Raw genomic sequence first — 12,866 nt, 5'->3', positions numbered from 1 at the left:
GTTAGTTCATATTGTTGTTCGTCCTAAGGGGCTGCAAACCCTTCAGCTCCTTGGGTCCTTTCTCTATCACCTTAGCTTCTTATAGTCACGTTTAGCTCTCCAGTTTCATTGAGTCAGCCTCTTGCTTTCTAATTCTTACAGAGCATCCTTAGATCCATCTGTCTGTTAGGTTTTTGTCCTCCTCTGTAGGCTCTTATGCCATGAAGGTCTTGTGCTAATGTCTTGTTCCCATCATTGTCTATAATTGCAAGTTGTCATAGTCTGTTTGGATGGCTATGACAGCTATCTGAAACTGGGTAATCTATAAGGAGCATACATTTATTTACTGACCATACTGAGAGCTAGAAAATATAAGGTCAAGTAGAGGTCAAGTAGGAAATGGATACAACAACGATCTTGAGGAGCCCTGTGTGCTATGCAAGCCCTGTCTTCCACCAAGTGGGATCCTGGTCCCAAATGCTTTTCCTATTATTTCTTTTCTTCCATTTGTTGCTTATCTGTTAATTTATCAGTACTTTATTAGTTCTGTGATGTGAAAGGAATCTCAATGTATTTACTTTTCAATTAATCTTGTCTTTCATACTTTGCTGAATGTTTTTATTCATTCATTTTCTGCTAATATCTTTTAATTTCTACTATCCTCCTGTTCTGGTTAGATTTCTGCCAACTTGACACAAGCTAAAGTTATTTGGGAAGAAAAATCTCAATTGAGGAAATGATTCCATCAGATTAGCCTGTAAGCAAATCTGTAAAACAAGGTCCAGCTCTCTGCGGGCATTGCTACCCATATTTAAGTGGTTCTTGGTGATCTAAGAAAGAAGGCTGGGCAAATCACAGGGGCCAAGCCCTTGTTCAGTTTCTGCCTCCAATTCCCACCTCAAGTTCCTTCCTACCCTGACTTCCCACAATGATATACTGCAACTGTAAAAACAATAAAACCTTTCTTCTCAAATTGATTTTGGTTACAGTGTTTATCAGAAAAATAGAAACCAAAATAGGATACCTCTTCCTTTAAGATCTTTCTCCCCACTCTGCAGGAATGGCTCATTTCTAGTTTCTGGGTTCTACAGATACTCCAAATTAAACACGTGTAAAGATTTGATGCTGGGATCCATACTTGAGTGGGAAAAAGACACATTTGTCTTTTTGAGTCTGGGTTACTTCACTTATTTTCCAACCATCCATCTTCTTGCAAATTCCGTTATTTCTTTTTCCTTTACAGCTGAATAAAATTCCACGGTGTATAGGTACTGAATGTTCATTATCTACTATAATTGATCTTAAAAAACTCTTGTCTGTTCTCGTTGTGCTGTAATGTTAGTTTTGTTTGTTTGTTTGTTTTTAGACTGACCTACAACATGTACTTACCATTCCTTCTGGATTCTCACATTCTCTGCCCAGGGCATAGTTTCTTTCTTTCTTTCTTTCTTTTCTTTTTTTTTTTTCTGAAATATATCTTTTAGTAATCAACTCCCTCAAGTTACTTTTCTGGGGAAGACTGTTGTACCCACCTTCTTGAAAGATTGTCTTACTAAATGTAGTTGTTTTGCTTTTAGCACACTGACTATATTAATCTAATTTCCTATGGCTTCTATTACTGCAACTGAGAAGTTACCCTGTTTGATCTTTATTAGGAATATGCTCATTTTCCATGGTTGACAAAGGGAATATTAAGTATCTTTGCACAACGTTAGCATATGTCTTTGATGATTCTCAACCACTCAGTTTTAAGTACTGCCTCCCTTCTAGGATTAGAATATACAGTTGCCAGAGTTTCTGTTTTTTCCTCCATGTCTCTGAACCTCCTGAGATTCTGTCTACTTCCTTAACATTACATTTATGTGAGTGACCCATGAATAGACCTTGTTACTCTTTCAATGCATGTTTTCCTGTTAACACCTTACAACTATTCCCCTTGCTGTTTATACACACTCTACCAAGCTATCAACCCACACTTCTTGTTCCTCTCCAATGCCTCCATGTATTCTACCCTAATCTCCCTTTTATTGTATTTGCTAGCATTTCTACCCTATATGAGTTAACATGGTGTAGAACAAAGAACCCTGAACTTGGAGGTCAGAAGACCCAAGTCCAAGTCCGGACTCTACCCTCAACATTTCCATGTCCTTGGGAAATCTTGAACCTTTATATTCTCTGTTACAATCTGTTGATATTAAGATGTTATTGAAGACTAGACAAGATGGGTGTCATAGTGTGTCCAGTTAGTGAGTTTCTCATGGCCCTTAGTACACTCTTTGGTTGTCATGCCTCAAAATGGAACCGTTTATAAACAACTCATGATGAGAGCACTGGATACCAATGTCACGACTTAGAAATGTAGAAGTGATGTAGTTCCTAGGGTAGGAAGCTCCTAACTTATGCACAGCTTTGCTTTTATAATCATTTCTATTTTTTGTAACAGAATGCCTGAATAGGTAGCAGTTTAGGGGATAAAGTATTTATTTGGCTTACAGATGCAGGTTACAGTCACTGTGGGGGTAAATCAGGGCTAGGACCTTGAAGTTCCTGGTCACATTACTTCTACAGTCCAGAGCAAAATAAGTAAAAGTTTGCATGCTTAGTGCTCAGCTAGTTCTCTACTTTTACACAACCCAGGACCCTAAACTAGGGAATGGTGCTGCCCACTTTTCTGGTGTGTCTTCCCATCATAAAGTTAAAACATTCAAGACAGTTCTATACAGATATGCATACAGGCTAGTCTGACCTAGATAGTCTCTTGAAATTTTACATTGTGTCAAGTTGACAATTAAAACTACTACAACTCCAAAGCCTGACCAATGCAGATGCGGATGCTCACAGCCAACAATTGGACTGAGCACAGAGACCCCAATGGAGGAGTTAGGGGAAGGACTGAAGGAGCTGAAGGGGTTTGCAACCCCACAGGAAGAGCAACAATATCAACCAACCAGAACCCTGGAGCTTACAGGGATTAAACCACCAACCAAATAGTATACTTGGAGGGACCTATGGCTCCAGCCACATATGTAGCAGAGGATGGCCTTTTCTGGCATCAGTGGGAGGGAGGGCTTGGTCCTGTGAGCTCCAGTGTAGGGGAATCCTAGGGAGGTGAGGTGGGAGTGAATAGGTGGGTAGGGGAGCATCCTCATAGAAGCAGGGGGTAATGGGAGTGGGACAGGGGGTATGCGGAGGGGAAACTGGGAAGGGGGATAACATTTGAAAAGTAAATAAATAGAGTAACCAATAAAAAAAACTATCACAACTGATTTTTCTGTGTTTCTGATATCTCTCTCTGGTCCATCTCTTCATGGGACAATGTACTTTCTTTAGTTGTTCTGTTACTGTGAGGCCTTTCTTCTCCTCTATCTCCTGGACTACCCACTTACTGTGCCTGGCTGGAGAGAGCTAGTCAGCTTGGTTGACATTTGTTCTTAGTCTTGGGAGAGGATGTAAGCAGTAGCCCTTAAGCATGTCGACTGTCTTCAAAAGCAGCATTTGGTAGTATGAGTGCATTGTCCCTGACTCAGGCATAAGGAACCTAAAGGGTGTATACCTTGTCAAGTAGTTCAGTAGGTGTGCAGAGGGGGATTTGTTACAATTCATTGCTCTTCTAAAACAGCAGAAGATGATAAGACTCAGCAAACCCATAACTATTACCAGGATCAAAACCAAGTAACCAACCACCCAACCAACCAACCAACCAAAAACACTTGGAACTTTTTATTGGACTTGAGATCTACAGTGCATCTGGGTTTAGTCACATAAATATCAAAGGACACTGGAGAAGTTAAGGTTTTGGCAAAAGATTCTTTGGTTGGGGGAAGTGTTGAAGAATGAATATACTTTTTATGGCTCCCTCTCTCCTCCTTACCTCCCTGTTCTTCAGAGTTTGACTTACCAGATCCTTGCCTTCTCCCAGTCAAGTGGGTGAAGGCAGATGCATGGAAAGCATTTCTAGGGGTTGCTGCCAATGCATATGTAATTCCAAAGACAGACCTGACTTCTATACTCTGCTGGTACTACATGGCATAAGCCAAAGTACCTTAGAAGGTTCTAGTCCTTGTTTGAGTTTTATTATTTTACCCACTAAGAAAACTTGTGCTTAGTGTGCATAGACATTTGGAGGAATCTTTGATTATATACAGGGACCACTTGTGCCTCAGAACAGCTATGAAGAAAATTATAAACATATTCCAGGCATTATGATTGTGCATTATTTTAGAGTGAGCTTTGTTGCTGACAATTTTGTATTTCAATGTCACAAGTTTGGACCCTTCTTCCTTAGGGGAAGACACCATTTAGGTTTTATCTACTGTACCCGGTCAATGTGGCATGGTCCTCCATCATTCTGGCTAGTCATTAACTCTGGGCCTTTAAGGCTCTCTAGTATTTGTAATCAATAGATGCTATAATTCCAGTTCATTAGTAATCCCTTGCTTACCTAATTAATCCAAATTAGTGTGGTTTAATTTGGATAAAAGCATGTCCACTCTGGTCCCTGTAGAAATGCTGTTCCCAGCCTCATAGCTGGTTGTTCTGGGTCAGTAGACTTTTGCAGCAGCAGTCAGAGACCAGCTAATTCCCCAAGGCCCTTTTTTTTTTTCCATCCCACACCCCAGAAAACATGGCTGGTCTGTCAGGTGAGCCAGAGAGAAAGGGGTAGTCGATGATTTGTCAGTGAAGTAGAAGAAGATGCAGAACTAAGGCTTTTTTATATTTTTCTTCTCATTTTCTTCTTTTGAATTAGGAATTATTAGCCGAGAGAATGCAGAAGACCTTCTGGAGAATATGACTGAGGGAGCATTTCTGGTCCGGGTCAGTGAGAAGATCTGGGGTTATACCCTGTCCTACCGCCTGCAAAGAGGCTTCAAACACTTCCTTGTGGATGCCTCTGGGGACTTCTACAGCTTTCTGGGAGTGGACCCTAATCGCCATGCCACCCTAACAGATCTCATTGATTTTCACAAGGTAACCAACCCTCTTTGAAGAGTTAGTTGGGCATGAAATTGGCATAAACTTTAGTTAAAGAAAGCCTAGAGCAAGTGCATCAGGTATAGGCTCCAAGCTAAGGCGGTAGAGTCCCAGAACTATGGCATACTGGGGTAGAAGAGACCACTGGCTGTCCAGGGCAGCTCTGGGGCTCATGGTCTTCCCCTGTCTTTTGCCTTACCTGACACTGTGTACCTGTAATCCCACTCCCAGGCTTCTCTTCTCTAAGAATCTCACGGCTATCTGTTGTTAGCCCAAGGAGATGACAGCCAGCTTTCTGTCCAAGTCCTTCTCTTAGCCCCAGGAGCACCCCTCTGAATTATTCCTATCCAGAGCAGTTTTAAAGCTAGCTGGAGTGCAGGAATCAGCATATGGCCATAGCAACTTATCTCCACAGTAGAGTTACCACTGTTCTTATCTGAACTAGTTTTTATCTTTGGGGCATGTGTGTCCTTGGACATGTCATTTAGTCCTACTGAGCCTAAGTGGCCCCTGCATTTGTTGCCATTACAATAGAGCACATCCTATTGGAAAATTTATAAGGAACAGAAACCCATTTTTCATACCTTTGGAGTCTGAGAAGTCCAAGATGGAGGGACCGTCACTCAAGGAGGGTTTCCTTACTACATCGTCTCCTAGCAAAATGTGGAAGAGCAAAGCAGGGTGAGAGAAAAAGAGACTGTGAAAATGCAAGAGGGGACCACATCTGGATCTTTGGAGATGGCTCAGTGGGTACAGTATTGTTGTATGAGCATGAGACCTGAGCTCAGATCCCCAACACCCACATGGAAGCTAGTCATGGCAGGATACTTATGTACTGCAGTGCTGGGTTTGGGGGTACAATAATAGAGACATGCAGATCGTGAGGGCTCATTGACCAGTCAGTGTAGCTAAAGCTGGCAAGATCCAGGTTCAGAGGAGAGGCTCTGTCTTAGAAAACTAAGCAGAAGAGTGACACCTGCCCTTCATACTTGCCTATAAGCACAGATAAGCTTGCTTCTGTGTATACATACACATGCATGCATCTCTCTCTTTCTCCCCTTCCCCCATTTCTCTCCCTCCCTCCCTCCCCACCACCTCTCTGTCTGTCTGTCTGTCTGTCTCTGTCTCTGTCTCTGTTTCTCTCTCTGTCCCTCTCTCTCTCTCTCTCACACACACACACACACATAGGCCAAAGTCACTTTATAATAAGAAGCTTATTCTTGAGACAGTGGCTTTGATCCACATGTGGAGGCAGAGCCCTTATGACCTATTTACCTCTTCTGGGTCTTATCCCTTAAAACTGTTAAATTGTAATTATGTCTGGAATACATACTTTTGGGGAACACATTAAAGCCATAACACTGAGAAGATGAATACACATAGTGCTTATTTGAGGTCTTGTGGACTTTAAACAATATTGTATTCATAATTGCACCCTGTGATCCTATGCCAAGTTCTCTGCCATTTGTCCCACTGTTGACTCGCATGCTGTCTTGCAAATGTCTCACATATGTCATAGTGAGAAGCAGCTTTCGTTTTAATACAGTTGTCATAACTGCAAGAATAGTTGTATCTCAGCAACAAGAAAGGAAGGTCTGAGGGATTCTGGGATAAAGCTATGGGAACTCCAGCTCCAATATCTAATTGAGTCTCACAGGTGTAGAAAGTGTCATAGAATTGCGTGCACTAGGATTTTGCTGTAACAGGGTATCTTGGATTATATATTGCTTTCTTTATTTTATCCATCCACAGAAGGCCACAGGCCTTGTGAATGGAGTATCTAGAAAATCACCTGTCTAACTAGGCATGTTGGGAAATGTCTGTAATCCCAGCACTTGGATACTGAGGCAGGAGACTCATCAGCTCAAGGACTGCTTGGGTTACATGGCTATAAACAACAACAACAATGAAACCTCCAACCAACTTAAATAACACCACCACCACCACCACCACCATCACCACCATCACCACCACCACCACCACCGTCACCACCACCACCGTCACCACCACCACCATCACTACCACCATCACTACCACTACCACCACGCCTCCCCCAAAAGCAGAGAGAGGAAAAGACAGAAGAGAAAACTGTTCATTCACAGATGCCTGGGCTCAAAGTACTGCTGTGGATCTAGACTAGGTGAGGGTGGATCCCTATTTGTTTTGATCTTCTAACAGCCAGGGGAAGGAGGAAGTAGAGAGGAGGAAGGAAGGGAGAGTGTGGAGTCTGGTAGCATTGTTCTGGGTCAAGCACACATGCCCTTATGTGTGACACCATGGTGACCCCTGTGTCATGGAAGCACATTTACCTTGTTCACAGACCAGGAAACCAAGGCCTGGGAGGCCAAGGCATTTGGCCAAGTTCCAATGGCTGGTACCAGCTGCAGTCAGGAGTTAAGCCCCTAGCTGCCTTCCTTTGAAGTTTGTACTTCCTTCTGAGCCCCAGTGCTTGTTTATCTTGTTCAAAATATGCTACTTCAGCGGCTATGGCTCTTTGTCTACACCAGTATTTCAATCAGAGGGTCAGTGCCCAGTTTTTAGGGCAGGTTCTACACAGGAAGGCCACACCAGATGTCTCTGCAGGGCTTTATTCATTCCAAATATTATTCTTCCAAATTTAAAATTTGAAGATCAATAATTTCACTTCAAGCCCTACACACAAAGGTATCATATATGCCCATATGGAGGTCTGGTGGTCAGTTTTGATAAATTAATTTTTAATTACACCATTAATTCATGATTATATTAGTCATGTCAGCTTAACTGATTTCAAGCCCCTGATTACATCTTCCACCTTGAGTTAGTAGTGTTATTTGCTAGGCAGTTATATAAAAATTTATGCTCATAAGAAAATACATAGTTTTGTGATTTTTACATCATATAACTCAACAATTTAACCTTCAAGCTGTATTTAATTAAACTGTAGAAGGTAGTATTTAAAGGCATGGTACCTGATATCAGAATGTCAGGTTTAAATCTCAACTTCATTATTATGCATGGCTTTGGGTCACTGCTCAGACTTTTGTGACTCAGTTTCCTTTTCAGTTGGGTGGGTCAATGATATCCCTGTGAGGTTTCAAGGAGGTATCACTGTGTAGAGTGCATTTCAAAATCAGCAGTAGGCACCATCTTAGTAAAATGTGGTTGGGTGGTGTTGGGACTAAACATCAGTTATTAGAATACTTGCTTAGCACAAAACCTTGGATTTGAATGTCAGCACAACATAAACTGGGTGTATAAGTGGAGAAGTAAGTCTGTAATCTCAGTATTCAAGAAGGGGAAGAAATGGGGGTCAAATGTTCAAGGTCATCTTTAGCTACATAGTGAGTTTAAGGCCAGCCTGCAATGCATTAGAACCCGTCTCAAAAATATGCCTGGCAGATATTTCCACACTAGTGTATATCCCACGATTCCCTGGTATGGGTGTAGGGTTCCGCTTAATTACTCATTCTCCTTTTGTGCCCATCCTTCCACCTTCTGTTTCATGATCATGGACAGCATTTCAGAGACTTCTGTACTAAGTTTATGTTACTTCGTCACTATGCAAACGTATGTAGTGTTTTCCAGAATTGATTCCTTGAGCTGAAATTGCTGGAAAGAAAAGTATGCACATTTTAATTACAGAAGTCCTGCCAGATTGCCTTCCAAAAACATGGAACCAATTCATGTTCCTGCCAGAACTATTTGAAGGCTGTTCCTTCATCAAATGGGCAGATGCAATAGCTCAATAGTCTAGCTTGCATTTTTCTCATGGCCTCTGCTGAGGTGTCTTTTCATATATTTAATGGCTATATTCAGTTAGTCACCTGTAAATTGTCTCTTTTTATTCACGGTCCATTTTCTATTTTTAGGTATCTTTTTCTTGATCTTACAATCTCTGTATCTACCAAATTGCTCTTTAGTTATGTCTATTCTGCTGAAAATATTTTTAATTTAAACAGTCATATTTTTCAATTGCATGCCCATTTTTTCTTATTACAGCATACTCTTGTTTCATGGATGACTTATCCTGTTGAGAAAGATAATGTAGATCTCTTAAAGCTTCTTTTTTGTTTCCTTTATAAGTTTAGTATTTTCTTAGAAATCTGTTGGACTACTGAGTTTTGAATCTTTGTTATAGTTGAGGTAGTCTTTAAAATACCTCAATAATGAGACAGTCTTCCAACGTTGAATCTCAAATTTATTCATGTGTAGACAATTTATGTTTCCCAAATCCAGTGTCTTCTGCTGTAGGCTTGGAGTTAAGAAATAATAGCTTTCTGAGGGGTATGGCAATGTCTGTCCTTTTTATCTCCTCAGTTTCACCAGCAACAGGGGCAAACATTTACTTGGAGTTGTGTCCCTAATGTGTCTCCAGCTTCTGCTTCTTCTTAGACAATCTGTTTGTTTTTCACATTTTACTTGGTGACCTTCCTTCTTATTTTCTCATACTATACAGATGCATTTCTTTTTAAAAGGGAGGCTTACCTTTTATTTCTAGAAAGTTGAGTGAAGGGAGGTAGATGCATGGCCTTAGACTTTCTCTCTCTAACCATTCTTTACCTGAGTCTCCATGAATGTTTATATTTCTTCTTGATCTGAATTGGGTTTCCTTTCTTCTCTTTTCCCTTTAGGAGGAAATCATCACTGTTTCCGGGGGAGAGTTGCTACAGGAACCCTGTGGACAGAGGGATAGCCCACCAGACTATCATCTGTTGTTTGAATGATTTTTTCCCTCCTCTTTGGACTCCTTTGAGTATCCTGATTTTGAACTGAGTTTAAGAATATCCCAACTCAAAGCCTCATGGAGTTCTGGAAGATCCACCATTCTTCAGATGAACAATTGTATTAGTAAGCCTCCAGAATGCACCCTATGAAATGTGACTGCATTTGTGAGACTGGTCCCATTCCCAAGCTCAAGACAGAACCCCAAATAATGATGTTTCTGGAGGCCTGTCTGTCATGGCTGGGCTAAGCTGAACTCCTAGAGTGAGTGGGTCGTGTTTTAGTAACCCAAAGCAATTCCAGTGCCGAACCTTCCGCTTAATATAGGGCCAGCACTCAATAAGTGTTTGTTGAGTGAATGCTCTCCTGAAAACCTCCCAACACTGATGGTTTCTAGCAAATTATTTTGTATATCACTTACAGAAGCAGGCTTGTGACTAATTACATGGAAGACACACATGTTATATCTTTCCTCGTGTTCATGGACTTGTTGATATCATCATGGGCATTGCCCAAGGTTGTTAGGCTTGGCTTTTCGAACAGGAGATTGACGTTGTGCTGGCTGCTTTGTTTAAGTACTTCTACCTCTCTCTTCTGTCTCATCTTACATGTGACTCTGGTTTTGCAAATTGAGGTAATGATGCCATGTGAATATGCAGGATATCTGGAATGGATTATAAACCCAAGGGTGGTGTTTAGATACTTGATGTGGCAGGTCTTTGCTCTCTAGAATGTTCCCTGTGTGCTCTCTACTTAAAGGCTTAGCTATCTTTTCATTTTAATTCTTCCACCTCCTTAATTTGAACATGTTCTTTCTATTAATGAGAATAACCTCCCAGTAACTCGGTAACTCTCAAGAATGGAGTCTATCTTAGGGTTTTATTGCTGCAAAGAAACACCATGAACTCAGCAACTCATAAAGTAAAACATTTAATTGTGTCTGGCTTATGGTTTCAGAGGTTTAGTCAGTTGTCATAGTGATGGGAAGCATGACAGCTTGCGAGCAGACATGGTTCGGGGGAAGGAGATAAGAGTTCTGTATCTTGATCTGAAGGCAACTGGGGGAGAGACTGTCTTCTAGTCAGCTAGGGGAAGGATCTAAATGCCTCGCCATGCAGTGAGACACTTCCTTCTAACAAGGCTGTACTTCCTAATAATGGACCAAGCATATTCAAACTACTTCAGTGTCTAATTCAAGCATAAGTGTGTTGTTCCCTTATGGAGATAGACAGAGAAATAGCAGATGTCACAGCAAGATTGCAGGTTCCACTCCACACTCTGAAACTTTGTGACATTATAACCCTTGTAGCACTGGGTTTGGCATATATAAAAGAATAGAGGGACTCTGGAAACACCAGGAAACCATTCTTTCTGCTTTGAGAGTTGTCTCTTAAGGAGAATAAGGTCTTTATTCTCCACTCAACCTCTTGGCTCTTCTGTTTCTTGCATCCTTGGCCACTTGTGCCATCATCCACCCTCATGGCTATTGTTATAGCTGGTTTTGTGTGAAGGACTCTGCTTTCATGCATTGATCATATTCTTCTGCTTCATGTGTACATATGACAATGGGCCTTTGCCACACATGGTACTTTGGGAACATTTATTTATTTTATCCTTTAAACTGATTTTTCTTTATTCTTGAGAATTCATACATCTCTACAATGAAAAATGATATTTACTGTTCCCCTTACCCACCCTAATCCCCAGATCTATACCAGTATACTCTCAATATCATGTATTCATAGAAAAATAACTCATAGGTACAATTAATGCTGCCATATGAGCATGAGTGTGACCTTTATCTGCACCATAGAAACCTTACTAGTGGTCACATCTCCAAAGGAGAGTGACTCTGTCTTCCCCAGAAACTACCAACTACTAATAGCTCTGGGGTAGGACCAGAAAGCATCTTTTATAGTTAGTTTCTTCTGTTAGAGTCCTAACAAGACTTACATGTAGCATCTGGTATGCTCTTAAGTCCCTGATGATACTCGGCCCCTGACTGGTTGTATAAATTAGAGTTCTGTAAGATGATCTGTGTTCTGGACTTGCCTTATTGTTTCCTGTTGTTATTTCTGTACTGGCTCTATTTCATATTTCCTGACTTGACTGAGATTGAATTTGGGGGCAAGAATACATATTCTTAGTACATCATATCACAAGGATCCTTGTGACACATTGGCCCAAATTTTCTAGACTTGTCAATGGGCTCAGAATATCTCAACCTGAGTACCCCAGTTGTCCTTCTTCAACCTTTTCTTTTTTTCTTGCTTTTTGAGATAGGGTCTTGTTGTGGGAAATATTAAAAAAGATCAGCATACCCTGCCCCTTGCACCAGCAACTTTCTGCCCTAGCAGCCTGGCCAGCCATGCACTGGTAGCCAATGGCCAACCTGTTTTTATCTCATGGAGACTCTGACTCAGTACTCCAAAATCTCTCCACCCAGCTGGCTAAGTTCCCACTGGCAGGTTGCTACCACACCATCCCTGTGCTTTAAATGCCCCATGGCCTTGGTGGTCCATCTCAGTCAAACCCACGCTTTGCCGCCATACCTTTCTCTCTTGAACCTTAACAAGACAATGCGTGAAGGAAAACACAACACAAACTTAGTTCAGAAATGACAGTCACTCAGTCATTGGGTTCAGCAACTAAAATCCTAATCTTGTAAGCCTTATTAAATCTAAATCCTCCAGTGGTGAATCCTGACTGATCCGCCATTAAAACTGGGAGACACTTGTAGCTACATCTGGTCCTCACAATATCCCCATGCAAAATGCCCGAACTCTCTCCTCCATCTTCCTGGAAGTCCCACCTTCTCGCCCAGTGTTTGGCTTCTTTATTCATTAGGAGACTAGTTCACAAGAAGTCACTTGGGTATGTGACTTACTCCTTGTCTGTAGCCCCTTCCAGGAGAGTGGAATTAGCATCAAAATACAAACAGTACCAGGCCCATCCACAACAGGGTCTCATAATGCAAGGTAACCTTAAACTCACTATGTTCAACTTGTGATCTTCCTGTCTCCACTTCTCATGTGCTGGGAATATATGTGAGTACCACTATGCTTGACTCCCTTTTTGGTTCCCCTCCTCCTTTCAGCAAAAAAAGTTACCCTATATTTATCCCCTGTTGCTACAGTGAACCCTATGGGTCACTGGGATGCTCATGTTGGTCAATCACTTCTTTTATCCTCCTGGATGAAAGACAACTCTTG

The 12,866-nt window shown here is 41.4% G+C and overlaps 1 protein-coding gene across 3 annotated transcripts in view; it reads left to right on the top strand.

Annotated features, from left to right (window-relative positions):
* The window catches only part of Sh2d4b (SH2 domain containing 4B), an 81,886-nt gene extending 69,542 nt beyond the window's left edge, over positions 1-12,344 (top strand). For 2 of the 3 annotated variants that reach the window (XM_031362835.1, XM_031362832.1), the window contains exons 7-8: positions 4,727-4,947; positions 9,564-12,344. In XM_031362835.1, the coding sequence (XP_031218695.1) occupies positions 4,727-4,947; positions 9,564-9,656 (314 nt within the window). In that variant the 3' untranslated portion in view covers positions 9,657-12,344. The remainder of the gene's footprint in view (positions 1-4,726; positions 4,948-9,563) is intronic. The other variant, XM_031362834.1, reaches the window with a different exon arrangement.
* Positions 12,345-12,866: the final 522 nt, after the last annotated feature.

This window comes from Mastomys coucha, unplaced genomic scaffold (genome assembly GCF_008632895.1).
Source record: "Mastomys coucha isolate ucsf_1 unplaced genomic scaffold, UCSF_Mcou_1 pScaffold9, whole genome shotgun sequence".
Lineage (NCBI taxonomy): Eukaryota > Metazoa > Chordata > Mammalia > Rodentia > Muridae > Mastomys > Mastomys coucha.
This window is presented reverse-complemented; position numbering and strand designations above follow the sequence as displayed.